Raw genomic sequence first — 27,515 nt, 5'->3', positions numbered from 1 at the left:
TACAGTCCAACTGCTTTCTAGGTGCTTAATATGATAAATACATTCTTCATCACTGAAAACCTACCAACAGATTAGAAAGCTGTTATATGATGTACATTGGCTAACATCTGATGGGATACTATGACTAGACTTTTTTAAAATAGAAACATTATGAGGTTCTTTGCAGATAAAGATGTTCTAAAAACAGCCTTCCACAGAATATAACATGGCTCAAAAACTAGTTGTTGAGTGAAGATACTTTAATTCAGTACAGGGCTTCTAATTACCATGTCATTCTGAGAAGAATGTGAATTTAAGGGTAATTTCATTTAAGAAAAATCCCAAGATATAAAGAAATAACATTGACTTGTTTCATACTTAATTTTTAATTTAAATTCTTCCATTCAGATCTGAAAAAGGCTGAGGGGAAAAAAAACCACCCATCTTCAGGCATGCCATTGCTCCAGAAAAAAAACAGCTGAAGATAAAGATCTGATTACCCTGATTTTTGCTGTTAAAATCTCAAATAATCTCCATTTTGTTATCATCAAACACATGGTATTCATCTTTATCTTTAATTCCTTTCTACAGTAAAGGGGTACAGGATTACAGGGATATTAAAGGAACACATACAGATTTTCCTAATATTCTTTAGGACATATTCACGTCATCTTTTGCTCTTGAACTGTAAGAAAGTCACAGCATGCCATCCCATAGAAGCTGTATTTTATGCATTTCCTTTATGTTTTGTGTTTCCTGGCTAGAACAGACTTGTGCACTGCAAAATCTCTTTTGGTCACATCACAGAGTTCCATGACTGTAGCATACTGTGGAAAATAGAGTTAATCCAGGGAGATAAACTCATATGCAAGATGGAAAGGGGAAATTAGAAAAGAATCCTGACTGGTCTTCTCACATAGTGAAAGTGCATGACCATTGCTTGAAAGTTTACTGAAATGAGAATATTTCAATATTTTATTTTATTTTTTTCAGTTTTGTGAGTAACTGATACGTTGTTTTTCATCCTGTATTCAGGACAACATTGCATAATTTTTAGCTTTCTCCACATAAATCCATATTTGTAAAGTTTTTCACTCATTTAATTAGCATCTCATGCTTCTGAGAGGTTTTTGTCGTAACAGAAGAACAACTTGTAGAAAGGAAAAAGTTACTGTAAGACTGGTAGAACTATTTCATCATGTTATTATATCCTGGGAAACTTTGACATTGAATACAATTTTAAGTGTACAATATCCTTCTAACCTCTTACGCAAACAAGAGAAGTAGGACAAGGATCAACCCCTTCCTCTATCCTCCTCTCCTTGAAAAAATCAAACTTTAACTGAAAAGGTTCCTATAACTTTTGTTGTGTAACTTTGCTCTTAAATCTTTCTCAGAATCTTTTCTAATATCTCGCAAAGGAATATTGGCATAGTCGTTGAAAATATTTTAAGTCTGAAAGGCAGAACAGGCAGGGAACAAATAGAAAGACAGCATCTTTAAATATTCACCATGCAATGATCCAACTGTGATTGTACTGCTTCCTGCTCCACACTCTTCATCTCCAACTTGGGCACCTGCAATTTCACTTCATCTAAAATTCTTTTACATTCTTGTAGGCGCTGTTCAAAGTTTGCTGGCTTCTGAAATAAGCGAAACTTCATGGAGACATCCTGCAGCTTTTTCTGAAAAGTAAGTATAGGTGAGCAGCAAATGTAAAATCAAATCAACACTGAAGACAAGTCTTAGATCTGTTTCAGAATACTTAGAATCTATTAGCAATCAGCAGTTTCTCATTTAAAGAATTTAAAATTTTGGGGGGAAACAGAGAATCTTGGTCTTCACAGGAGGAAAAAAATTTCTTGTAACATCCAGTGCACTGGGTGCAGCACAGCCAGTGACAGAAGAGCCAATATACTCAACTGAAGAAAGGGAGAGCTTTTGTATTTTCCAATATGCAAAATGTTGGGGTAAAAACAGAGGTTTAATGGCTTGGGCATAACACATCCATCTTCCAGAGTGGATGCTCATCAACTCTGCCATGTTGCTATTTCACGGTATGAGGAATGAATCTTTTAGTCCTTCAAAGAAACCCAAATGAAGTGGCTCAGCAGTAAGTAGGTCTAGCAAAAAAACTGAGATTTAGAGTACAAAATTAATTTCTATTTAAATTTAAAAAATCATAACCTAGAGTAAAAATAAAGTAATTTGAAGGCAGAAAAATCTATGACAAGCATGGCTTCTAATTTCACAATTTTCAAAATTTGTTATCTTTGTGCATTAATTATACTGCTTGCTCACATGATCCCTACCTCAGGTGGAGGGCAAATAATTAAAAATAAAGCAAAGAAAGGGCATTTTAATTATCTATTTGAATAAGAACTAATTTCTCTGTAGAATTACAGAGCAAAGTACTAGTAGAATAAGTTTTCCTACTGTTTGGAAAAAAAGAAAAAAAAAGAATGTATGCCACTAAGAAATGGATAAGTAATTAAACAGGAACTCAGCATCTGCAAACACACTTTTGGTTTCTTTTTTCTTCAAATCCTGGGCACTATACCAATACGGTGTTGTCTGTACTATACAAACTTGAGAATAACTGTAATAAGGAACAGAATTACCCTATACATAGGCATTAGTAAAAATGCTTCTCACATGTATCAGACTTCTGTGAAGTCATAAGATTCTGTGTTGTCATAAGATGACAACAATTCTGTGTAACACAGAAAATCATGTAGATTTCCAGAAACTCCTTCTAACAACTTTACTCATTAAATACACTTAATGAAATTGAGATCCAATGGGATAAGAAAGGAAGTCTCCCTAGATAAATAAGTGAACAATTGAATAAAAATAGGAAACAAAGGGTAGGAATACGTGTTCTTATTTTTCTTCAGCGTGTTTGCATACACTACATTCATACTTAATTAGTTTTTCATTCTCTTGTGACACTTCAACTTGATGAAGATCAAGTCTTGTGGGAAGTTTGCAATATCACATCAGTATCTGTTACAATTTGTGTTTGTCAATACATTAAAAATGATCTACAAAAGAGAGAGAATGACAGTATTAATGGCAGAGAAGCCATTTGCAAAGAGTCACTGAAGTACTGCTGTGCACTGAAGATATGTATGAAAAACCAAGCAAATTATATTTAATTAATCTAAAAATTAAGTAATGCACATCACTAAGCTTGATATACAAAAAGTGGGATCTAAATGATCTGTTAGTACTGAGTTATAATAGATAAGTATAACAGTTATATACTCGTATTTACCTCTGACAGTTTTAAAAAAAAAATAAAAAAAATCGCTCAATACTTAATGCAGCCGAACAAACAAAGTGGGCATTCGGAATGATTTGGAACATAAAGAACAAAATAGAAAATACCTATACAGTATAAAAGTCACTGTATAAAGCTATATTGTACCTGAATAATGTACACAGTTTTGATCATCCCTTCTCAAAAAACTTATTGTAAAAATAGAAAATGTATAAAGAAGAATGACAGGACAATCAAAGGTATATATCTAACGGTCTCAGTACAACAGAGGACAACAGAGACAGACAACAGAGGAGTAAAATTAGTGGTATGCAAAAAGTTGACTAGCAAATTGTTAACTGTTTTTCAAAATTCACGAAGGAGGTGACACCAAGTTAAACTCTTATACAGGGAAACGAAAGTGAACAAAAGGAAGGACAACTTCACACAGCATTTAGTTAAATTATGTAACTAGCTGTTAAATGAAGTTGAGGATTCCCGTAGTTTAGAAGACTTCAGGAAGCATTCAGACATGAGCTTTTAAATATCTCTGACCCAGAAGTTACTTAGATGAAAATCACTGGGAAGCATCACTAAATATTCACCTTTCTGTACTTCATTACTGACTTCTGGCTACTACTGAAGATACAGTTTTGGGCTAAATGGATCTTTGGTGAGAAGTAACATCAGGATTCTTAAATACTTAATATGTCTAGTCAGCTGAATGTACTTCACATCAACAGTTGAATTGATGGCAATACTCAAACTTCATGGTCAGTAGGCTAACCTGGCTGGCCTAGATAAAGAGCACATCAACAACTGATGGGAGAAGAGGAAAGACCACAACTAAGTCAGTATCATTCATTTCTGGTTTGAGGAAAATGCCTTCTCTAGAAGCGAAGGATCTGTAGTTATTCAAAAACAAATGTACAGGAAAAAAAAATTAGAGATTTAACATTCTTTTATATTTTATTACATTATATAATTTTAAAGTACCACTTGGAATTAGTAATGTGGTAAGGGAAGGGAGTGAACTGAGTATCTTTCCAGTCTGACAAGTGTGTTTACCTTAAAAGGCGGGCAAAAGTAATAAAGAAACAAGAATGTCATTTGTCTGTTGTATAATTTCTTCCCACAAAGCATTTACTATTGAATTTCCAAAAATAACCTTTCCTCAGACAAGATTTCACTTTCACGTAACAATTCTTAGCCTAGTAGGACTAACTAGGTCTTAAATCACTATGGCAGAAATCAATTTTTGTTTTGCTAATCATCCTTTTTCCCTTAAATTTAAAAATCAGAACTTAACTCTCAACCTACAGTAATCCAACAAGTCAGGATACATGTGGTCACTTAACAGTTGTTTCACAATCTCATTGCAATTACTTATTTTCATAATTGTTTCCCTTCTGTCTAGGCAATTGAATTAATATTAGAATAATTATATGTCACATTAGAAATATTAATTAGTGAAAAAAAAAAAAGAAATGCATGCAGTATTTATTTATAAGTGAGAATACTCTTCAGGAAAAAAATAAGTAAAGGCAAAAGAAATGTGATTTACCACTAAAGGTACTGCTCAATGGAAAATGGATGGAAAAGAATTCAAAAGAATTCACTGGCCTAAAATCATATATAGTCATAAATATTTGGAACAAAGGGTTCAGCTTTTACCCTTCTTTGGTAGTTGATATTTACATTATGCATGTCAAATTGCTATTTTTTGTTCATATTTTTTTCTAACGTAAGCACAACAGATTCTCAAAATGACACCTCCAATTTGTCAAAACTGAAACTGGTCCATATGGTCATCTAGAGAAGCCTTTTGAAGAAAAAAAAAAAAACGTGCACAAAGATGGATTAAGAAAAAAAAGAAGGCACCTAGAAAGGGTAGTGCTCCCTTGCATGCTATTTAATTTATAAACATTCAGATACAAAGTCATCTGATGCCTGCATTTCACTGATGAAATATGGGCAACATCACAGCTGCCATGGAGACCATCAGAAGGTGAGTTAGTGTGAAGGAAGACAGAAAAAAAAGGAAAAATAAATATTCTCCACAAAGAAAAGCTAAGTCCTGTAGATAAGAGCAAGCATTTTAAAAAAAATCAACTTGTTAATTTCAAATTAATTAACTGTTATAAAAGCCATTAATGTTTTCCATAATAAAACTGAAGCTAAGATACCTAGAAATATTTGACAGAGATGAAGAAACAGATGGTCTTGTTTACTGTTGATACCATAAAGAAATTCTTTGTCTTTCCTAACGAATTATGACAATTTGTTTTTCAGCCTGGGGAACTTTGGCACTAATGCCAAAAACAAAAACAGCAAAACAGTCAAGAACCCGTCACAGATTAATGGATAAAAATGTATATTGTTCCTAAGCGTTAATTAAGTCTGCTTCAATTTCACACAGGTTTATTGAACTAGATAAAGTAACGCATTTGCTCACATTTTAAATTGATGACTGCAACACACTGCTCGGCATAGATTTGTCTTTTAAATGCAGTTCTACCAAAAATTTCAACATACTTCTAACTGTAAATTTTTTCAAATACCTCAAAAAGTATACCAAAAAGCATCACTCTAGTTTTATTTCTTGCAACCACAGCCCGTTCAAAACACCCATTATATAGCGTCCCTACCAGTTGGTTACATCAGCTCTGCGTACCCTAGAACTGCTGCCAACTAGATAGGAAAGCTGTAATAGAAAAATGAGCAGTAAGAAGATATGGATGGTCCGCTTTATCCGCGCTCATTTCCTGGCTAGAAAGGAGCAGCTAAAACAGAAGAGAGACCTTAAGAACACTTCATACTATAGTAATAATAATACTACTCGCATTGCTGGTTTGCATGACTGAAGGAAAAATGGAGGAAATAAAATTTGCGTACCTGTGCCACATCAATTTGGGAAAGCACTCTTTTGGCAGCATCTTTACCCCGGTTTCGTTTCTTCATTTCTTCCAAACTAATTTCATGGCTTGTTAATTCAGATTGTATTTTCTATTGAAAAACAAAGACAGTGATCAGCAGGGTTTGAAGAAAATGCATATGTTGTTACTATTATTTGGAACAGTTGATTTTGAAAGATATTAAACAGAAGTTCTACACATATACCGGATTAGTAGAGAAAATTATTCAAAGAATTTCTTGTTCACCACCCTGTAAATTATTCAGTTTAGTTTCTCGTGATCATAATAAAACCTTATTCTCCTGCTCAAACATATATAACTGGCATTGTGACACTAATGACATAATCTTGCGAAGGAAATTGCGATTAAATAAAAAAAAATATTTATGAAAAAAAGATTATTTCTTCTGAAGGAAAACAACTACTTTTATTGGGAAGAAATCTAAAAGTTAATCAGAGAAAAGAAAAATACAAATAGAAAAGTGATTTGCTTCACTATTCCTATTTCTTATTATTTTCACAGTATCATCAAGCAAGTTGAGAGAAAACTGATCAATGTATCCTGTATGTATAACAACATCTTCATCTCACAGAGTTGTGTTATATCTGAAATAGTATACAATTTCTGGTATATTACTGAAGAGAATCTATGTTCAGTATCTGTAGGTATGCTAAACACATAATGACATGTAGGTCATTAGGACACTAACTTAATCCATTTTCTAACACACGTCTCTGGTTATCGCTTTCTGCAAAACCAGTGTGCAATCAAATCACCACAAGAAAAATATTAGCCTTGTTGGTCCACCATAAATCAACCTTACAGGAAACAATTAACTTAAGCAGTGTCGGCTAGTGCAATGTAATCGAAAAGAATTCCCATAAAGTATATTGATACAACATAATTTAGAGCAGTTCACATATTTTTACATTTAAATTGTTAGAAAATGAGAAACTGTTATTAGGAGAATTGCTCTACATGTACTACTGAGAACAATTACCCTATGAAATACAGACAAGGTATGTTCCCACCAGGAAAGGTATTTGAGGCCATTACTCCTGCATGAAACATTTAGATTTCATCTTTTTTTTTCTAGGTATACAAGCATTTCTCATATACTCTTAAGGTTAGCTATAAGTAAATATATGCACATGCATTTATCTTACACTACAGTAACTTGTAAAATATGAAAACTCATAGTTCAAAAGACTACAAAGCATTATGCAAATGAAGGAAAGGGATTTTTAAATTACAATTTGATCCTCTAAATTTTGATTATAAGCAAAAATGAATAAATCGGTATTTTTAATCACATTTTCATAGGTTATTAAGTACAAAGCTGTGTACACTGTATGCGCTCTACTTTATAGAGATAATACGTGGTTATAATGACTTGTATAACATTAAATGTCTTGTATATTACAACATTATGTTGAAAACAGTTTTTCACAAGTTATATTGAAAATGTATTGAAATAAATTTTAAGCGAAAAAGACTTACAAAAACACAAACAACTATTAATTTATTACTAATTTTAAATGCAAAAATATGAGTCTAAACTATCCAGTACTATTTAGAGAAATAAAATATTTTTCTGAAGCAAAGCATTTGTAAAAGCAAAATGATTGACAGAAAGCTGTAAAATTAGAAGATCTTTTTCATCTAAAATTATCATCATTTTACATTTTCTGTTTTTCCTATTTTGAGTTCTCCTCGTCAAGGCTATTTACTGAACTGTCAGAAGTATTTGGAACAAGTAATAGAATTTTTCTAAATATGATATTTTAGTTTTGAGAAAACAAAGATGGTCAATTAAAACAACAATGCAATCAAGGAGAGAAGGTTTATTTAATAGTTTATTTTGGAGTATTTATTTTCTCCTTGTCTAAGTTTAAAATTTCCCCCTTGATGTGCACTAGAATTGTAACAGGATTATCTTCCGTGTTCATGCAGCACACGGACCAAATTTTGGTGGTGACCCAGCATTAGTTAGCTCCTGAGGCCAAATAATGTCTTGATGTCTTGGAAGCCAGAACTGCATATACAAGGAAGAAGCAAGTCTGAGTCTTAGAAAATTATACTATATCACATCCAGTATTTCAACTGTCTGCTTCTGCACTTCATCAACTATTTTTGGTTTTATTTTGTAGTTTGTTCAACCTCAGAGTCACTCTGGAAAGCACATAATTGAACAGTTCTTATCTGAACAGGTCAGAACAGCACAGTACAGATAAGAGTAGTGTTTAAGCAATTAGATATTATGGGACATTGCATGGAGATTGTCCTGCCTTTTTTAAATTAGTCTGCAGGAGAGAGATGAAGCATCACCTACTCACATTAAAATACAGAATTAGAGAGAACAAATACATTAGAACAAAGTTTAAAAGAAAAGTTAGTAAGGATTATGGCAAGAAAAGATTTTTTGTCTTTGCCACTGCTGTTCACAGGCAGAAGTATTAAACCAGTCCTGAAGAGACATAAGAGAATTTCTAACACCTGCCTATGATGACCCTTTTTATTCAATTTTGACATGACTATTTTGACTTTGTTGTCCATTTTGACTCATGAATTTATTACATTGGCTTCTTCTAAACATCCACAGAAAACCACTCATTTTAGTCTTCCATTTCTATCATTCCCACCTTTGCTTTTCTTAGTGGTTCCTGTCTACTTTGTCTTTTAATAAAGAGTCAAAACTGTCTTCATTTCATTTCTAGAACATCACAATATAATGTAGTTTATGTAACTAATAAATACTACTGTGCATAAATTGCTGTATCCTACAGGTTAAGGATTCTCCTTTTCCATTATTGGCATTTTTTCAGGAAGTTTATTAATTTGCAAAACTTTTATTTATATATATACACACATATAAATACATGAATTAAAATATAAATATATATAAGACCTAATTATATTTACAAGACTAAAGGCAATGATTGTGCCTATTTTCATTAGGACCACTTCTAGAACAGAAAGATTTCAGTCCCAAGGGCATGCAACACATTGTTTCTCTTAATTACTAGCGAAAAGAAAACTGAAAACAGAGAGTCTTGCTATATTGACAGCAAAAAGCAGAGAATTGGCAGTGTAGCCAGTTCTTGGAAAAATCTTTCCTATCTTGAATTAGAGAAAAGAAAGCCAAAAGAACCAATATGACTATTTGTCTCATCGGGGAATTGTCACAAACCTAACTGCAATCTCAACCTTCAAGAACGGCATTTAGAAAAAAGGTAACAGAGCATATAAAAAAACTCTGCAACATTATTTGCAACAAAAAATTGTACTAGAAAGCTTGATTATATGTCACTTCCCATTAATATGTGCTAACATAATTAGAAAATCAGTCATCATATTTACAAAGAAACAAAGAAATGCCAGCAATATTCAGCAAAATCACAACAATGGAGAGTATTGGGGGGGGGGGGGGAATAACGAAACCAAAACCCCAGCCTTGTGTATTTAATTAAAAGGAAGTGATTTATTTATAATCAAAGGATAAAAATACGAACTTATAATAGACATATAACTAATATTGTGGAATAATGGCTGAAGAAACAAGATTAGATGGAGTACACATCGAACACAGATTTTATTATGAGTAACATTGCAAGGAGTACAGTACAGAAACAGCTGACAGTTGCAGTTGATGTAGTATCAGGAAGTTGAAAAAAAGTTTGAAAGATACTCTGGAAAACATACTGGTGAAACTGCTTTCTCATGGCAGATCAGAGATATCGTTTTCCACCCCAGAACTCGGATAAACTTCTCACCTTTTTTGTCTGCTCTTTAAGAAGGTAGAAGGGTTTCTGTTACTTCAGGAATGGGGCAAGGTCACAGGAGATGTATATTACAGTGCATATTATCCTCCACGACTTCTTAATTTCATGTTGCCAGGCTTCACTGTATTGTATTGTATTAGTTGCCAGAAATTCATAACACAGGGAAGAATTACTTTGCAGTCAATATTGACTATACCACCAAGATCAGCAAACTGATAAGTCCTCAAAGCTGGATAAATCCAGAAGAAGAAAGATGCAAGTGATACATATATTAACATGTTCCGAGATGGGACAGTGAACCCTGATGTCACTTGAACTCTAGAATGAGCAACGAATAGGTGAAATATTTCCTATGGGCATGCACTGTAATAAGAGTGGCCAATTTACTAGTCTCTGATTTATAAACTTCCACAAAAAATACGCTAAACATAATAAATTGTAGTTCATTAAAGACTGGCAGCAAAGGCATAAGGTTAAAATAAAGTTGCTAGAATTAACCACATTTCTTCCTTTTTTGTCATTCTGATTTCTCTTTCTTTTTAAAGTCCATTGCAGAAAAATGACTCACTAAATTCCTGTTTACTAATTAAAAATCTGATTTATAAAATCTGTTCCTGTACAAAAAGGTTATTTTCATTCTGTGACAAAAACCCAGAAAAATCCTCAAGAAGAAACATGTTCTATTTCCTTTTTTTCTCCATGGGAAGCTTAACGAAAGACATCAAAAGGCTTTCCATTCTAAAGCAAAGATTTGTGGAAATATGGGGGGATACACTAGAGACAGGTAGTTCCTTCAAGACAGGACACTTGGATCTCTTGGGTTATATATAGTAAACCCTTGCACTGACTTTGCAAGGGTCGGTCCTTTCCTCACAAGGTTTCTTTCCTGCCTAGCAACTTTCAGCAGCATCCTGAGCTATAGGCAGAATCTATAGTAAGTAGATGTAGGTAACCCCTGAGGGCTGGCTGTGGCACCGTCCTCTGCTCTCACATGATTTCCTGCAGTGGGAGGAACCAGGGGCAGCCCAGGGGTCATGTCCTTTTCTGTCCCTCTGGAATCCCAGAAGCTGCTCCCAGCTCAGCATATTTGTTTGCTCTCAGAGAGAAGGTTTTTCCCCTTAGTTTGGAGGATGCCAGAAAATAAATATGGGGATCCCTTTAAACATTTTTAAGCTAAACATGTTATGCAAAACGTGGTACACAAAATAAACTAAGCAGTTATACTATCCTCTACTACATCCATGTTCATCTGTCCGTATTCCACATCCTCCAACAAAATATATCAGGCAATACTAGTAGTGGGCAACTGGATACTGTTTAGTTCTCAAGAACTGAAAATTACATAGCTGGAGTAGTAAATCTGTCAGCAGTGAGTGGTGGATCTGAAGACAAAGGCAATTACATTATCTTAAGTTTCTTCCACTGTTTGTTCTAGGGAAAAAAAAGGTCTAAACTTAGCCTAGAACATCGCTTTTCTTCTATGGATTTCATTAAGATCTACTTCATAGAAAGGCCTGGATTTGAGGCAACCCTGTGAGTTCTGCAGTGGCACAAGGACATAATAATGATGGCATGACATGATTCAGGCAAAACGGTAAACTTCTAACTGTTCTCTGCTTTTTTGCATTCTAATTCATTATGAACTCAAATTATACTAGATTACCTTTGTAATTAATGAGTCCTTTACATAACCCTTACACCAAAATTGCCTGGATATGAATTTGCAGATTTGGCTCTCTTGAATTGCAAAGAACAGTTTGCCAGCTCTTCTTGGTGTATTAGGTTTTCTGATCTGTATTTCTCTAAATACTACTTAGCTAGCCTGACGGATCTCAAGCTCATTTTTGCTTATTTTTATGATTGCCATCAATGCCTAGGGAGTCAGATCTCCGCCTAACGTATGGACAAAAAAAACATATAGAGAGCATTCTGGTAAGTTAAACTTTATAAAGGGAAAGACCATGATTCTAGCAGACATAAAAAATATCTTAAACAATTTCATAACTCTTAGAGATTACCTTTGAAAACTCTGAAAGGATAAACAAAGTACCAGAATATTAGAAAAATTAAGTTGAAGTATCCATCTTTAAAAGCATAAAATGAATAGGTGCCAATGATGTCACACCTTTGCAAAAAAAGAAGAAAACCACGTAATACATATAGCAGATGATGTTATAGCAGGAATGACATGCAGGTAAGTCTCAACAAGAACAGCATACTTAGTTTTGGATGCTACTCTTCAAGAAAGATTAACTGAAGAGTTCAAATGAGAAGAGAAAATCATTAGAGGACACAAACATGGCTGACAAGGCAAGATTGAATAAGTTGGACGTGACAAATGCAGTTTGTGCAGTTAAAACACAGTTAATGCAGTTAAACCCCAGAGAGGGGTAGAGTGTGAGAACCTGTATCTGCACAGATATTCAAACTTAATACATAACAAAATGTAAACTTACACTTCGGAATAATGCTTGTCAGCTATTCCCTCTTTGACCACTGTTCTACACATGGCTGAACAAAACAATTCTCACAATTTCCAGCAAAGGAGAAGTAAATGTAAATACCTTTAACATTAGACATTTTACTAAGTAGACAAGTGCGAATTCTTTGTCCCAAAATATTAGTCTGAAGGCAATGAAGCATGGCATTATTCTTGTCAAGTAACACATTGTACAACTGAACAACTTTGCCGTTATATCATCACATTAACTTTGGTTTTGAACATAGAAAAACGATATTTTAAACACAGATTAATAACCATCTTCACTTAGAAAATAGTCAGGCGTGTAGTGCTTATCACTACAGAACAGAAATTATTCAATGAGTTTATTGAAAAGGCAAAGTATATTACTTTTGCTTCTCAGAAATACAATTTTGTTCATTTATTCTCCATATTGCATTTTACATAAGTCTACAGGGAGAACAACAGACAAGTCATTTGTCACATGCAGGTGAGAACTGAAATAAGTGCATCTTCTGTCCCATAATATAAAAACCGCCATGTAATCGCTTAGACGAAACAGAAGTACAAAGCGGAGATTCTCTCTCCTATCAGAAGTTATTAAACAACAAAGCTACAAATAATTATTTGCAAAATATTTTGTCATATACATGTAATATATTCAGTATCGATTTATTTTCTTCCTGTCAGTTAGAGAGTACTTGAAAAAAAGTCAGCAACTGGCAAATTCCTGTGATGACGACTTCATTCCTTGTATTTTCTTGGTAAATGTAGAAAAATTAAAGACTTCAGTTGGGATCATGCGACCAAGCATAAAAACAAATAATCTTTCGTTCTGGAATATTGTTTTAGACTTTACCTCATTCCAGCTTTTTTCATCATTGCACCTTGAGGAATCTGACCTGATTTGTCTGTGCGGTTGCTGTTACACTGTTTTGTCTGAATACAGCATCTTAAGTTGTACTCAGAACGAGTTGTGTGGCAGTGGCTCTCTAGCATTAAATTCTCGGTTGCCACATGGTGGAGTAAGAAGCACATAGAATTTACATTCAGAAAATGATCCAAAGGAGAAGTTGAGCAGCACATACTTAACTCCCCTTTCTGTCAACTTTCTGAATAAACTAAAATGATCATTTCCCTTAAAAAGAGGAGCTAAATATAATTTTGTTTCCTCAGATTCATTTCCAATTAGCTGAACCAAGATCGCTCCTCCTGGCCGTGCTCGAAATGGATTTGAATTTTTGAAGTGAACACGCAGAGCTCCCAAACCCTCAACAGCTTTCTGATTATAAATTCTCCCATATGTTCTTCTGGAAATGCAATACATATTGCTAAACAGTGTGCTAAATCCCTCAGCATGGATAAACTGACCCTTGCCCAGAAACCAACATCATTGGCTGAAAGACTCCCATGCCAGCAGTGCAGGCACTATTGTAGGGTACCTCACATGAACAAATTGTTTTCAGTTCTACAAAGAGCTGTGCCAGCAGAAGTTCCACAGGAGATGTGGCCATTCAATATGTGCCTATTCTGCCACTGGTTGGCATGGCTGTTCACTAAAGGAATGACTCAGTATATTTACCTGCATAAAATTTATTGTTTAGTCCCTTTCCCTCTAAGGATTTTAAAGAGCTTTATGACGGAACTTCAGAGAACTTCAATATTTGCATTAAATCTGTTCAGTTGTTAATTAAGTTGTTTTCATTAGGTCCCACTGGCATCTTAAAATAAAAACATGAAAGAGAAAAACTCAGCAGCCTCTATGCTGGTTTTCCCACAGTGGATATAGTATAATCAGGTGAACTTGACATCAGACAATAAAATCTCAAGAACAAAAACAAGTTCTGCGAAAACACTGAGCTGAAATTTTCCCAGGAAAGTGTGCTAATTAAGGTTGGTTGAGTTTTTTGCTGTTTCAGTTGTTAAACTTCTGAATTGCTTCCTTTTACACAGTCTGTAATCATTGCCGATATTGTACCAGAGGACGCACAGAAACCAGATGCGTCCATGGGATATATGAAGCACAACCAAAAATTGCTATAATGTAAGGGTCCAAATACACCAGAAAAAAAGCACTTTCATCCCAAACTTTTCTTATGTATTAGTTATATAACTACAAGATGAAAAATTAAACTGACGCATCTTTAACAAATGCTGATTTGTATCCTTCTAAATATAACTTTTAATTTCATACACACACATAAAAATATCTGCATATACTCACAAAGACACACACATGAAAAGCAACTGAAAGGTATTTCTATCTACATTTAAATTCAAAAGACATGGAAAGCTTTATTTTTAAAGGAAAGAAAGCATGATTTTCAGGGCTACATATATTCAGCTGTGAATATATTTAAGATCACCTAAGCTACTCCATACAAGACACTAATTTTTCAGAATTATTTAAAACTCTACAGGCATGCTAGAAACATCACAATTGAATGCCTCTTCTGAAATCATTATAAAGCATTCATTTTCAATTTCCCTGTAGGCTTTTTTGTTTGTTTACTTTTGTAATCTGACTTCCTATATTTAGGTTGAATTTACAGAGAAGTTGCTGAACATAATGTTGTAAACTATTAATAATTCTATGCCAGAGATATTTGGTTTTATTTAATTTGTATCCTTACTATTTTAATGTTGCAGTAAAGCAGATGTTATAGAAGAAAGAATGAAAGAGTAAAAATAAGAATTGGATGTACATTTTTACTTCAAAGTCTCAATAAACCATTTCTAAAGAATGGGAAAAGCTGTTTCTGTTAAACTTACATGAGCTGTAAAAATTGAAATATAAGTACATTTATGTGCACATCGTGAAATAACTAATAATGTTTTCAATAATTTAGTAACAATCCCTAGGCCATGCAATCAACTTTGTAAAAGAGCCATCTAACAGTAGTGAAGATTATGAGTTTCTTCTTTCTAGGATGGGAACGGCATTTTAAAGAGTCACATTGTTTATCTTTGTCATTTTAAAATTACTGCATAGTCTTCAATGACATTTATAGTTCTTTACATCTGGAAAGGTACATAATACAAACCAGAAGTTAAATATGACTTAACTAGAAGATTAACCTGAACTTCTCAAAGTAATCCTACCTAAAATTTACTTGCAATTTCATACTAACCGTGTTGCAAATCCCCGTTATCAATATGAAGGTGAGGGACAACCAAACGCTCTGTGGTTGATTGAGAATAACTAGTAAGCAGATCAGTCCAACCTGTATATAACTCACCTGTGCTTCCTGAGGGACCTGTGCTGCATCAACTCTGTCTGCAGTGTAGGCTGTTAGCTGTTTGTCAATAACTGCAAGAGACTCTTGGATTAAGCGGAGGGTTTTGTCAGTCTCCTGGGCGGACTGAATACTCTGTTCAAGACTCTTTTGTCTTCTCACGGCCTAAAAACAATGACAAGGTTATCAATAATCACAGTCATGAGGCATCCCCCCCTTCCCCCCCCCCTTTTTTTTTTTTCCTTTCCAAAAAATGCAGGCTGCAAATCAAAAATAGTACTCCTGACTTATGCTCATCCACCTTTTTGTATGATAAGTTCCGTATCTTTTTGCCACCCATTCAGGTCTTTTTAGTAAGAAACAAACAAGCAAAACCTCAGATTGCAAGACAAGTTCTAAAAAATGTAGGACCCTGAAAAACCAATGCATGCACTGAGGATTTCTATACAGAGTGAAAGTTTGCAAAGCTGCATAATAAACCCCTCCTGATACTGCAGCCTTTCATTCTGAGGCATAGCAGCCCTCCTGATCTTCTTATGTAGTTCAAGGGATTTTGCTTACTGAGGATAGGGTTACTGTCATCACAATCCCATCTGAGACAATCCACTTCAGTAAGTGAGAGGGATAAAGACTCTCTTGGGAAGGAGCTCTCTTATATGAAGTATAAATAGCTGTCTGGAACAGAGGCAATGCCTACTGTGGAAAAAAAAAGAGATGGATCCTTGTCTTGTCTTGTCTGTGGACTTGCCCAATCTATTATCCTCCTCACCATAGACTCTTTTAGCCTAGGAAGTTCACTCTTGCTTCTAGTCCACCACCAGTGCCGCAGTGGATTGCCTGCCATCACCTGTAACACAATCCTTTTTTTGAGAAGGATGCTTTCCTTTCAAAGGAGCTCACTTTATGGTTTACCAAATCCGAACAATAAATTTTCCTTCCAAGTTGTCCCTAAAACACACGTATATTTAAACACTTGACATAAATGGGCTAGATTTAACTATTATTTGTAACAGTTTAATATAGTATTTACCAGGTAATAAATAACCTGGTACTTTTTTCCATCTCTCGTTGTGTCCACCTACGGACTCACATTTTACTTAGGCTACAGCTTCTGCCTTGCAGAGTTTCTGCTTTATACAATGCACATAATAATTACCAACAACTTCAAATGCAATACAGTTTTTTTCTGCACAAACCTAGCCATACCGCTGACCACAGAATAAAGTGACCAGCTTTCTTTGGCATGAATCAAAGGAGGAGAGAAAGCAAGCAAGCACTCTTTAAATAACATTGCTAGGTGTCCTGCCATTTTTCAAGTCAAATCACACTTTTTCTCTTTGGTGAGCCAGCTATACTTTAATTTGATTTCATACCTATTACAAAACTCTTGCCTTGAACAAAAATATCTCTCAGCAGTTCAGTGCGAATATTTGATATATTTGTACCTTCTTCACGGTGCTCAGATTTTTATAGGGCTTCACATTTAATAAATGAAAAAGATTATTTCTTGTGAGCATTCTTGCTAGCTGTTTGAGTTAGTTAAAGGATAGGGATCCAACAAGTATTTACTATATTTGTGTTTGTAAGCTGCTTTGTGCTATTTCAAAACAGCTGATCAGATAACCTTGTATCGCTGCCAGTTCCAGGAACCTTCTGTGGAACTGAGCAGCTTTTCATATCAGACCCACGCCGTCACTGTTAATGGAAGCACCTGAGCCACTAAGGTATTATTACCCTACCAAATGAACCATTAAAACTGTAACTTGACAGTGCAGTACTAAGACTTGCTATTTAAATGACTTTTGCCTTCGTCTGATTCGAGATTTTATACTACGGTGTTCTCAGCCTGTTGAAAGCAGTGGGGTTAAAACCCACAGCTTCCATTTACCTTGGAGCTCCTTACTCCTAATTTGTAAGCCTGGCTAAGATACAATCACTCTCTACCTTCCTGTTTGCATCACTATACAGTAGATGATCGAAAGACACATTAGATCAGAAACGGGGTAAGTAGCTTTCCACAGCCCACGGGTAAGGACATCCTCCTGGAAGCATTGGAAGAAAACCTCTCTGTCTTTACCCAGCTCTTTGGGTAACTGGTAGGACTAATCTACACGCATAGTCCATTCATATTGAGGGCTGATGTTCAGAAAAGCTCACCATTGAAAACCAGACACTGAGAAAGTTCCATTCTTATTAGTCATTAAAATAAGTGCCTACACTTTCTGGAGAATTCAATATACCGGACACAAATCTGGTGCTAAGTCCTTCTGAAAAACTACTCATAACAATACTCGAAGCTTTGAACTTTTGTTAAATGCTGACCCACTCTAACCACTATTTGCAGCTAAGCACTTGGTTAAGTATAGATAAATTTGCCGCCAGCCTCAGGAGCAGCCCACGTGCATGCAATGAAGTAGTAATCACTGCATGGAAACGCACAAAAAGTCTTAAAATTGTATCACAAATATGTGGTGATGGAAAAAATTTCGTCTCTGTGTTAATATCAGCAGAAAATATCAAAAATATCAAAATAATGTTTTAGAATACAACTGGAAAAATGAAAACATTCCCAAACTTATTGATCAAATATTAAAGCAGATAAAGTTAGGAAAGAATTGCAACAAATCCTTGCCTGAGTCTGACTGAATTTTTATGGCTGGATTTGAAAGAAATAAGCAGTCAGATAAATATATATGCATGCTTGTGATATCACAAAATAAGTATGTATGTGCACACGCAAAGACAAAACATTCCCCTTTTGTTGTCTTCAGAGAGAATTTGATTACAGCCTGAGAAACCTGTGTGACATTTTGAACCTTCCAAGTGAGGTGAAAGCACATATTTTCCAAAAACCTTGAACAGTTTAAGTGAATGAATGGATGATATCAGACCACGATGTGAACGTAGTGGTACAAGAGAGGAATTATTTTGGCAGCAGAACCACACAGCTGAATGCTGGGAAATGTCCCCTTCACAGTTGTGATGATGTTCTCAGATATAAATGGGTGCTGCTTTAATTTTTTTGTCTGTATTGCTCACTGGGAACAGACCCTGTCCTGCACGCTTACCTAAAGTCAAGCCTCTACCCCGACCCTGTTCAATTCACACAACAAATGTATGCAAAAAGTCTTCACAATAATCTTATAAAAGGTACAATACACTCATGTAACATAAGATATTTCTCCAGTACACAACAGCTGACTCAAAAACCTAATCCTGTTCGCTAAGTAGGTCCCTGGCACTATTACTGGCATTGCAGAATACTTATCAATTCCATCAAGGGGAATGCTGCAGTATGGACGAGGCTTCTTCCTCTGTTTCAGAAGGAGAGAGAGTTACTGAGGGAGGTAAGCATTAGAGGGCTTTCCAGAAAGGGGCAGACATACTACACACATCTGTGAACCCGAGTTTCAAATTTGTCCTTAAAACTTACATGTCTGTGCATGTGAAAATCTATATGTGCACATTTTTAAAAGACATGTGAAAGTTGAAAATTTTTATATCTATAATATAAAAATATCTTAATTTATGCTCTTCTGTTTTGATGGTCTGTTTTGGTTTTTGTTTGTTTTTCTCTGAAAGATTACAGTTTTTCTATTCCTCTGTAGAAGAAATAGATGGCTTAACATCGCAGTGTGTAAAATGGGTCCGAGGATACAACAGAAAGCTCTAGCTCTGCTACCAGATCATAGTCAATACAGCTGAAGGCTTTGGTCTCTAAAGGGAAGTGTCTGACAGTTAATTGCTAAATAGGAAATCTCAGGAAAATAACCAACTGTTTAATTATTTCTGAGCCAGTGAAATGTTGACAGCTGTCAAGGAAAATGAAAACAAACAACAAAGTCTGCTGTTAGGCACTCTTAGAATGAAAGAGAAAAGAAAAAATATTTATGGGCTGAATTTTTTATTAAAATATCTACAGGTTTTTATAGATTTTTAGCTCTTTTTTATGATTAAGCATAACATTTAATTTTTATGATACGGGGTATTGCCTAAATCTGTTTACAATTTAACAAAGATCAATGGTAAATGCAGGAAACAGTATCATTGCATATTATCCATATAAAATGCCATATTAAGGGAAAGGCTGCATTGAGAGGCAATCAAATACCAGGAAAGCTGGAGGTGTTCAAACAGTTGCTTATGACTATAGCTCATTCTTTGATGTTGAATGTTATAAAGCTATATTTATAGACATTGCCACTTTTTCCTTAATAATGCATTTCACGTATTTAATAACATTAGTCACACCTGCAGTTACTAAGATGTTGGTTAGAGTTTTATGGTTAAAACCAAGTAGAGTCTTGTTGTTGAGGCAACAAATGTTGTAGTCGGTAGTTGTGCTATGGGAGAAAAATAGAACAAACCCTTTTGAAAATTATAGTACTTTTACTACAGGGTTTATTTATTTAAAATGCAGAAACAAATTCATTAATGAGCTTATAAGTTACAGCTCATGGAAGAAAGTTTGCTAAGAAAGGCAGAAATACGTTAGCTCTTTTCTTTTGGCTCAGTTATTCTCTCTAATTATTGAGAGATGTTACCACAAGATAAAGATAAAAAGTTAAAAGTTAGAAAACTTTAAAATTCCTTCTTAACTTGTTTAAATTACTTTAAAATTTAACCTAATTTTTGGTGTCAAAATGGTTGTCTGAGCTATAGTACAACATCTCTGTACGTTTTGCGTCTAATTGTTAATGTGTTAATCGATGCTTTTTTGTTTGAAATCGGAGTGGATTAGTGTTTAGATTTAAAATAGAAACACCTTTTCTAACATTTAAAGCGTTCATTTTTGGCCCAGGAATTTTTAATACCCTCCAAGCTAGAACCAATTCTTCTGCAAATTCTCGTAATATTTCACAGTGTGTTTTTAAAGTAAGTGGCTACAAATATTTGACCTTTTAGCCATAAAGGGATATTCACCTTTGATCAACCGTATTCCAAAACTGCAAACTACACCAAGGAGGACTTCTTTATCTCTTTAGGTTACCACTGCACACAGATAGTGCCTCAGAACTTGTCAAAGCAGCCCTCTTAGCAGCCTTCAAAGCAATCACGTGGACATAGGGCACGAGGAATTCTTTCTCCTCTTGAGAGGAGAACAAAACAGAAAAAATTGTGTCAAAAGATGCACGTGTGCTCTTTGAAAGAAACAAAGGGTAATCTTGAGGGGAGTCCTAAAAGACGTGAAGAGGCAGTCCCCAGTTATCAAAAATGAATCTAGTGTAAAGCCCACCTGAACAGTAACGTTTTATACAGTTTTTTTGCAAGCGCAGTCTCAAGAATATCTAGCTGACATTTTTGGAGTTTGATGGACAGGATGTAAATCACTTTCGCCATTACAGGGGATGATAGCCACTTGCAATAGTAGCTTGAATTTCTTCCGGCAACGTTGTTTTTAGATCCGATATATAGAGTTGTAAGTGAATCAGTCCTTGAAAACTAAAGATAGGGTATATGTCGCTTATCGATCAGCCCCAGACGTTCAAAAGCAAACTAAACACACTCAGTCTTTGTTAACTAAAGAAGATAAGGCATACAAACATAAAGCCATTATCTGCCTGTAAAAATGAAGCCCTATCTCAGTAGCAATGCTGTATTGTCTTGCAGCATCATTCATATAGCAGTAGTTTGGTTTGGTTGCTCTATTAGTAGTGAATAAATATTTCATATAGCAGTTTCTGCCAACGTGAGCTTATTGCCTTGGTAATTACCTGAACAATTATTCAAATAAAAATAAATAACTTAACCACATTGGGATATCTTATTAGTCTGTCTGAAGTAGAAGTGACCTTGAACACAAGCTGAATAGTGTTATGTGCCTGTAATGTATTTTTATGCAAGGACATGCATGCTGTTTGGATTTCAACAGGGCTACACAAACAGCACAGAAAATTCAGTGTCGGCAATCTATTAAAAAAAGTGCGTGAGAATTCAGTGGAAAAATTAATAAGATTTTGTCGTAGAAAACACAAGAAGTGGTGTGACTGAGTCACTTGAGATTTAAATAGTTTCTTTACAGCTCATATTCTTATACAGATCTCACCATTAGTATTTGACTACAAAACATCAGATCAAGCTTTCAAAGAAGGAGAGGGGCTCCCCCCTCACCTCCCACTTTTTGTCTATACTTAAATTAAATTGGAAAGCGGTGAATACATTTCTACTCTCTTTTGCTTATACAGTAATCCATATTGTCTCCAGAATTTCACACATCTTCATGTTGTACTTTCCACATTTAACCCCTGCAGCTGGCATGAATTTTTGATTTAGTGCCTATTACCTTAAAGACTGAATAGTATTCATCCATCACTCAGCAAGACTATTTGAAAGTCCTTTTTTCACATACTGGAAGCCCTCTGTACATTCCCAGTTTGCTCCCCCAAGTCAGGAAAAAAAAAAAAAAACAGATACCAAGAGGCAGAATTCTAGGGAATGTATCTCCTTTCAGACAGAAGTTAGATGTCAAAAAAAAACCAAAAAACAAACCAACAACCAACTAAAAAATGAGGTATACAGCAGGCTATGTTTAATTTTCTGTTATGACATTGTTCAGCAATACAGGATTAGGTGAATGCCTGTACTGCACCAGAACTACCACCAGGTAATTATAGTAGAGGGAACCAGGCTCTTTACCTCCCCATCCTTCAAGTTTCAGCTCAGAACGGCAGAGGACCTTTCCTTAATTTTTATAGTAGTGTTTTTACTTTCACTATTTTCAAGAACAAGTACATTTCAAGCACCATGAAAGAAGCAAAAATCCTGTCATTGTTATGGTAGATTGTTGCCATTCTAACACAGATGCTTTCCAAAAATCTTGACTTGTGCATCATTTATGTGTTTGAAATTGAGTAACTTTTGACCATCTTTGTAGCTCATCTTTGGATGTGTTTTAGTTCCAATCATAAAGAGGGTCTCTTTGTCCTTCACTAGGTCTTTCCCTACTAATTCTTTTCTGATCTTTACCAAGTACTGACCTGACTTCCTGATATTTCTTTTCATAACTCCAAGATCTTCCTTCAGAACAGCTCAAAAGTTACAATTTCTTATGTGAAGTCAGAAGTCCTCCACGAGTATCACTTTCTGTGTATTTGCACTGAATACTTCCGTAATTTAACTGCCTTGTTACTCTGTCCTGTAAAGTTGTTCTACATTTATTTAGAGTTTGTCCCCATCTTTGTTAGTAGTAAACTAGTAGCAGTTGAGCTACTTCCTTATGTATCCTTTGGTTATCTTAAAAATCTTTGGTGAATTCTGCTTGGTCCTGCCATTATAAACATACACACACAATTTGTATTAATACACACACAAATGTATGTTAAATAAAATCCTAGTATTAAAAGTAAATATTCATACATAAGTATCACAGTTTTGAATTGATTTACTGGAAAAAAAAAAAAAAGTGGGATCTGTCAAAGAATTAGTAAAACTTTCTTTATGGAGTCTGTGGCAAAGATTGTTAATCTAGCATATTGCTAGATTTTAATCTCTTTGTGCTAAACATGTTTATATATTGAAGTGTCTTTGTAAAATCTTTCATTGATACAAAGACTTATTTATTGTTCAGTAAAGTATATACCTGTAAGAAAATGTTACTCTCATATTTAATTTTGAAAATAGAAGATTAATACCACTAGATGGTCACTTCAATTTTGGAATTTTAGGGTTACCTATTATACTTGTTTTGGCTGGGATGGAGTTAATTTTCTTCATAGCAGCCCATACAGTGCTGTGGTTTAGATTGGTGACCAAAACGGTGTTGATAACACAGGGAGATTTTGGCTATTGCTGAGCAGTGCTTGCACAGGGCCAAGGCCTCCTCTTTCTCACCCTGCCCCTCCCAGCGAGTAGGCTGAGGGTGGGCGAGAGGCTGGGAAGTAACACAGGACAGCTGACCTGATTTGACAAAAGACATATTCTGTACCACACAGAGACATGCTTAGCAATAAACGGGGGCCGGGAGGAAATTTTTCTAAAATTGCCACTGCTCGGCGACTGGCTGGGCATTAGTCTCCTGGGGGTGAGTGACTGGTTTTGCATCACTTGTTTTTTCCCTTTTTTCCTTTCGCTTATTGAATTGTCTTTTCTTCAGTCCATGTTTTCTTGCTTTTGCCTTTCCAATTCTCCCCCTCTCGTCACAGCCGAAGACATGGCGAGTGAGCAAGCAGCTGTATGGTACTTTGCTACCTGCCACACCTATGCAAACCACACACTTCTAAAATAAGTCTTTGTTTGTGTACTGTTTAGGAACTACACCAACAAAATAATTTTTCCTTTTGTTTTTAAATAGTTCTAGAGTGTCAGCTGTTTAATGGGAGGACAGGTCAATTATCAAATATACCTCCTGCTGAAGTTCTTCCCATCGAGTATTGAATTTCTCAAGTTTCTCATTGATCAATTCATCCAAGATTCCACCATCAGTTAAAGTCTGAGCCAGTTCCCGAATCTGATTGCGATTATCTTCTGGATGTCTCATTAAACGTTCCAAAGACTGAAACAAGGTCAAAAAAAGTAGTTTGTTTTCCTTTCTGCAAACAAGATTCTACAGAGCAATCACAATTCCCTTTAGAAATGTAGGTGAGAAACTTAACATTTCATACACAATAAAAGCAGAGAGAAAAGATAAAAATACCTATGTTCCATGTCTTGGCAACAAATGTTCTGTACTACTTATTACCAAAAACAAATAAAGATTTTTCGCAAAGCAATAAATTGGGTGCTTGATTTTAAAAAAGTGGACTATGCCCAATGAGTTCAGTGGGAGTATTTGTGTACTTAAAAATAATAAAAAAAAAAATTGCCTGAGTTTCTGAATGGATGAAGTTCAACAGTAAAAATGCGATATCAATTGTCCCCCAGGGGTCAATACTCGGTCCAATTTTGTTTAATATATTCATTAATGACCTGGATGAGGGGACAGAGTGTATCCTCAGCAAGTTCACTGATGATACCAAACTGGGTGGGGTGGCTGACACCCCAGAGGGCCGTGCTGCCATCCAGCGTGACCTGGACAAGCTGGAGAGCTGGGCAGAGAAGAACCTAATGAGGTTCAACAAAAGCAAGTGCAAGGTCCTGCACTTGGGGAGGAAGAATGCTAAGCACCAGTACAGGTTAGGGGCGGACGTGCTGGGAAGTAGTTCTAGGAAGAAGGATCTGGGGGTCCTGGTAGACAGTAAACTATCCATGGCCCAGCAATGTGCCCTTGTGGCCAAAAAGGCCAATGGAATCCTGGGCTGCATAGGGAAGAGTGTGGCCAGTAGGTCAAGGGAGGTTATTCTCCCCCTCTGCTCTGCACTGGTGAGGCCACAACTGGAATACTGTGTCCAGTTTTGGGCTCCCCAGTTCAAGAGGGACAGGGAACTGCTGGAGCGAGTCCAGCGAAGGGCAACTAAGATGACTGAGGGATTGGAGCATCTGCCTTATGAGGAAAGGCTGAGAGAGCTGGGACTCTTTAGCCTGGAGAAGAGAAGGCTGAGGGGAGACCTTATTATGGCGTACAAGTATCTCAAGGGTGGGTTGAAGGAGGATGGAGCCAGGCTCTTTTCAGTGGTTCCCAGTGACAGGACGAGGGGTAATGGGCACAAGTTAGTACACAGGAAGTTCCGTTCAAATACACGGAAACACTTCTTTACGGTGAGGGTGACAGAGCACTGGAACAGGCTGCCCCGGGAGGTGGTGGAGTCCCCTTCCCTGGAGATTTTCAAGACCCGCCTGGATGCAGTCCTGAGTAATGTGCTCTGGGCAATCCTGCTTTAGCAGGGGAGTTGGGCTAGATGATCTCTAGAGGTCCCTTCCAACTCTGAAGATTCTGTGATTCCTTGATCAATGTAACATTTTGTATTTTGATCCACTAAGAGTACTAACCTAATTTCTACAATTTTGAAAGGTTCCATGAATAAAAAGTAAGGAACAATAAGCAACGTTGCAGTGCTATGATGAAAGTTTGCTCTCTCTGAGGTCTTCAACATTGTCTTGACTGGCTTAAGTGAGGCCATGATTTTTAAGAACATGTATGTTATTGTCACCAAAAACTGTCTATGACATCAGGCATAACACATTTGTTTACTCTGTTTCATTTAGGTGGATTCAAATTCAAGACCTTGTTCGTTGAATCACGTGAGAACACAGGACTTTTCAAATATTCTGCATCTTGATCATGTGTAATGTTGATTCATAGTTTGTTTGGAAAGTCATGTGATTTATAATTTATCAATACATGTGATTTGATATTACTTAAGGCAACACTTACATCGAGAGACTCGGAAATCTCTTCTGCACCTCCCTGGACATTTTCTGTTGCCTTGAGTTTCAGTTCAATCTCATTTAGCCATTTATTTTCTGCGTCCAAATACGACAATAATTCACGCCAACATGCCCATACCTCCTGAGGAAGAAAAAAAGTGTTTGTTGAGATTGAAAAACTCACATCTAACTTTCACTTATTAAAACATTGAAAACATTGCATGATTCAGCCCCAAAACAACATGGTTGATACCTGATGGTTATGGTGCCATATAGTTGCTGGTTTTCCCGGTATTTATATGTTACAAATAAATATAATACACAACCAAACCATTTTGATTAAACAGAATACAACCACAGAAGATAACATGAAAAAGTAAATGTTTCTGCAGAACACAACTTGAATCTTGTATCTCATGAATTATCCACTTTATATGCTTTTCTGTAACATTTTCTTGTAATATATAAATATACAAATTATCAGAATTTTTAAAGACTCATGTTAGAATTTTATGTCTTTATTACAAGATGTACTTAGGTTATTTATATATTCTGTGTATTAATTACTTAAAGCACAGATTCATAAAATGTCTAAAAACACAGCTTTCAAGAATTCTGATTGAAATCTATATGGAAATTAATTCTAAACAACATTTAGTGCAATTTATAGACCACTTAAGTGCTAGAGTACTAAACGTAATGTTGCAAAACGAAATAATGTTCTTATTATCCTGGAATTAAATTATTGTCTAATATTTTATTTTTACAGTGCCTGAAGATACTTAAATAAGCAGATAAAAATGGCATGTGATACACAAGCAAAACATTTAAACGTCCATAAGTCATCTCTTCATTGTTCCTTTTTTGCTGGTAGAAGTTAAAATAATTTTGTTGAGATGCACTAGACTATTCGTGGATCAAGTTTTCCAGAGTGTGATTCATCTCACCTAACTTTAATGATATCAAATGTGTCTGGTCTAGGAGGAGGTTACAGAGGGATAATATTGCACAAAAATGACATCAATGATCAGGGGAAACACAGATTACCAGTTTAGACTACACACCTGACTTTCCAGAGTAAAATTTAGAGGAGATAAATTTTACCCATGTGTATAATTGTCCTGTATGAAGTTAGCTATGGCAAATTAGTTCACAACAAAAAAACCATACCTAATTCACTGTGATCACTGTATAATATACAAATAGTCCTGTGGCAAGAATCTGTAAAGGAGCTGGCCAAAATGGTGGGGGCAACTCAAAATGCATGAGACATATTCAGCTTGCCAGCAGATGGAACTCTGTTCCCATGCCGAGATAATACCACCTCTCCAGCTTCAGGACCATTTAAATCAAAATCCTTCATCACGGAAGAAAGAAGCCTAGGAGCTCGTGAAAACAACGTCACAAACTTGCTATAGAAGCCACAGTTTGGCTTAATCTCAAGAGGGATAAGAACCCTCAGCAGCCATTGCTGTCTCCCACCTAAGCTCCATGCCTGAGACTTCTCTTTTAATTTAACTCCAGCATATATGATTCTCAGCAAGATTTAGGTATATGGCTCATACCACGTGGTGTTTGGCATATGGCTCATAAAGCGAGGACAGCCTTGGGCTACTCATGATCCCATATGATAATACA

The 27,515-nt window shown here is 35.6% G+C and overlaps 1 protein-coding gene across 2 annotated transcripts in view; it reads right to left on the bottom strand.

Moving 5' to 3' along the window:
* The window catches only part of DMD (dystrophin), a gene marked incomplete at both ends in the record, with an annotated part of 1,177,430 nt that overhangs the window by 722,481 nt on the left and 427,434 nt on the right, over positions 1–27,515 (bottom strand). For both annotated transcript variants that reach the window (XM_082480534.1, XM_082480533.1), the window contains 5 exons: positions 1,491–1,664; positions 6,137–6,247; positions 15,639–15,800; positions 23,977–24,126; positions 25,885–26,019. In XM_082480534.1, the coding sequence (XP_082336660.1) occupies positions 1,491–1,664; positions 6,137–6,247; positions 15,639–15,800; positions 23,977–24,126; positions 25,885–26,019 (732 nt within the window). The remainder of the gene's footprint in view (positions 1–1,490; positions 1,665–6,136; positions 6,248–15,638; positions 15,801–23,976; positions 24,127–25,884; positions 26,020–27,515) is intronic.

This window comes from Vanellus vanellus (genome assembly GCF_965231255.1).
Source record: "Vanellus vanellus genome assembly, chromosome: 1".
NCBI lineage: Eukaryota > Metazoa > Chordata > Aves > Charadriiformes > Charadriidae > Vanellus > Vanellus vanellus.
The sequence above is the reverse complement of the archived record's forward strand: the minus strand, read 5'-3'. Positions and strand labels throughout refer to the sequence as shown.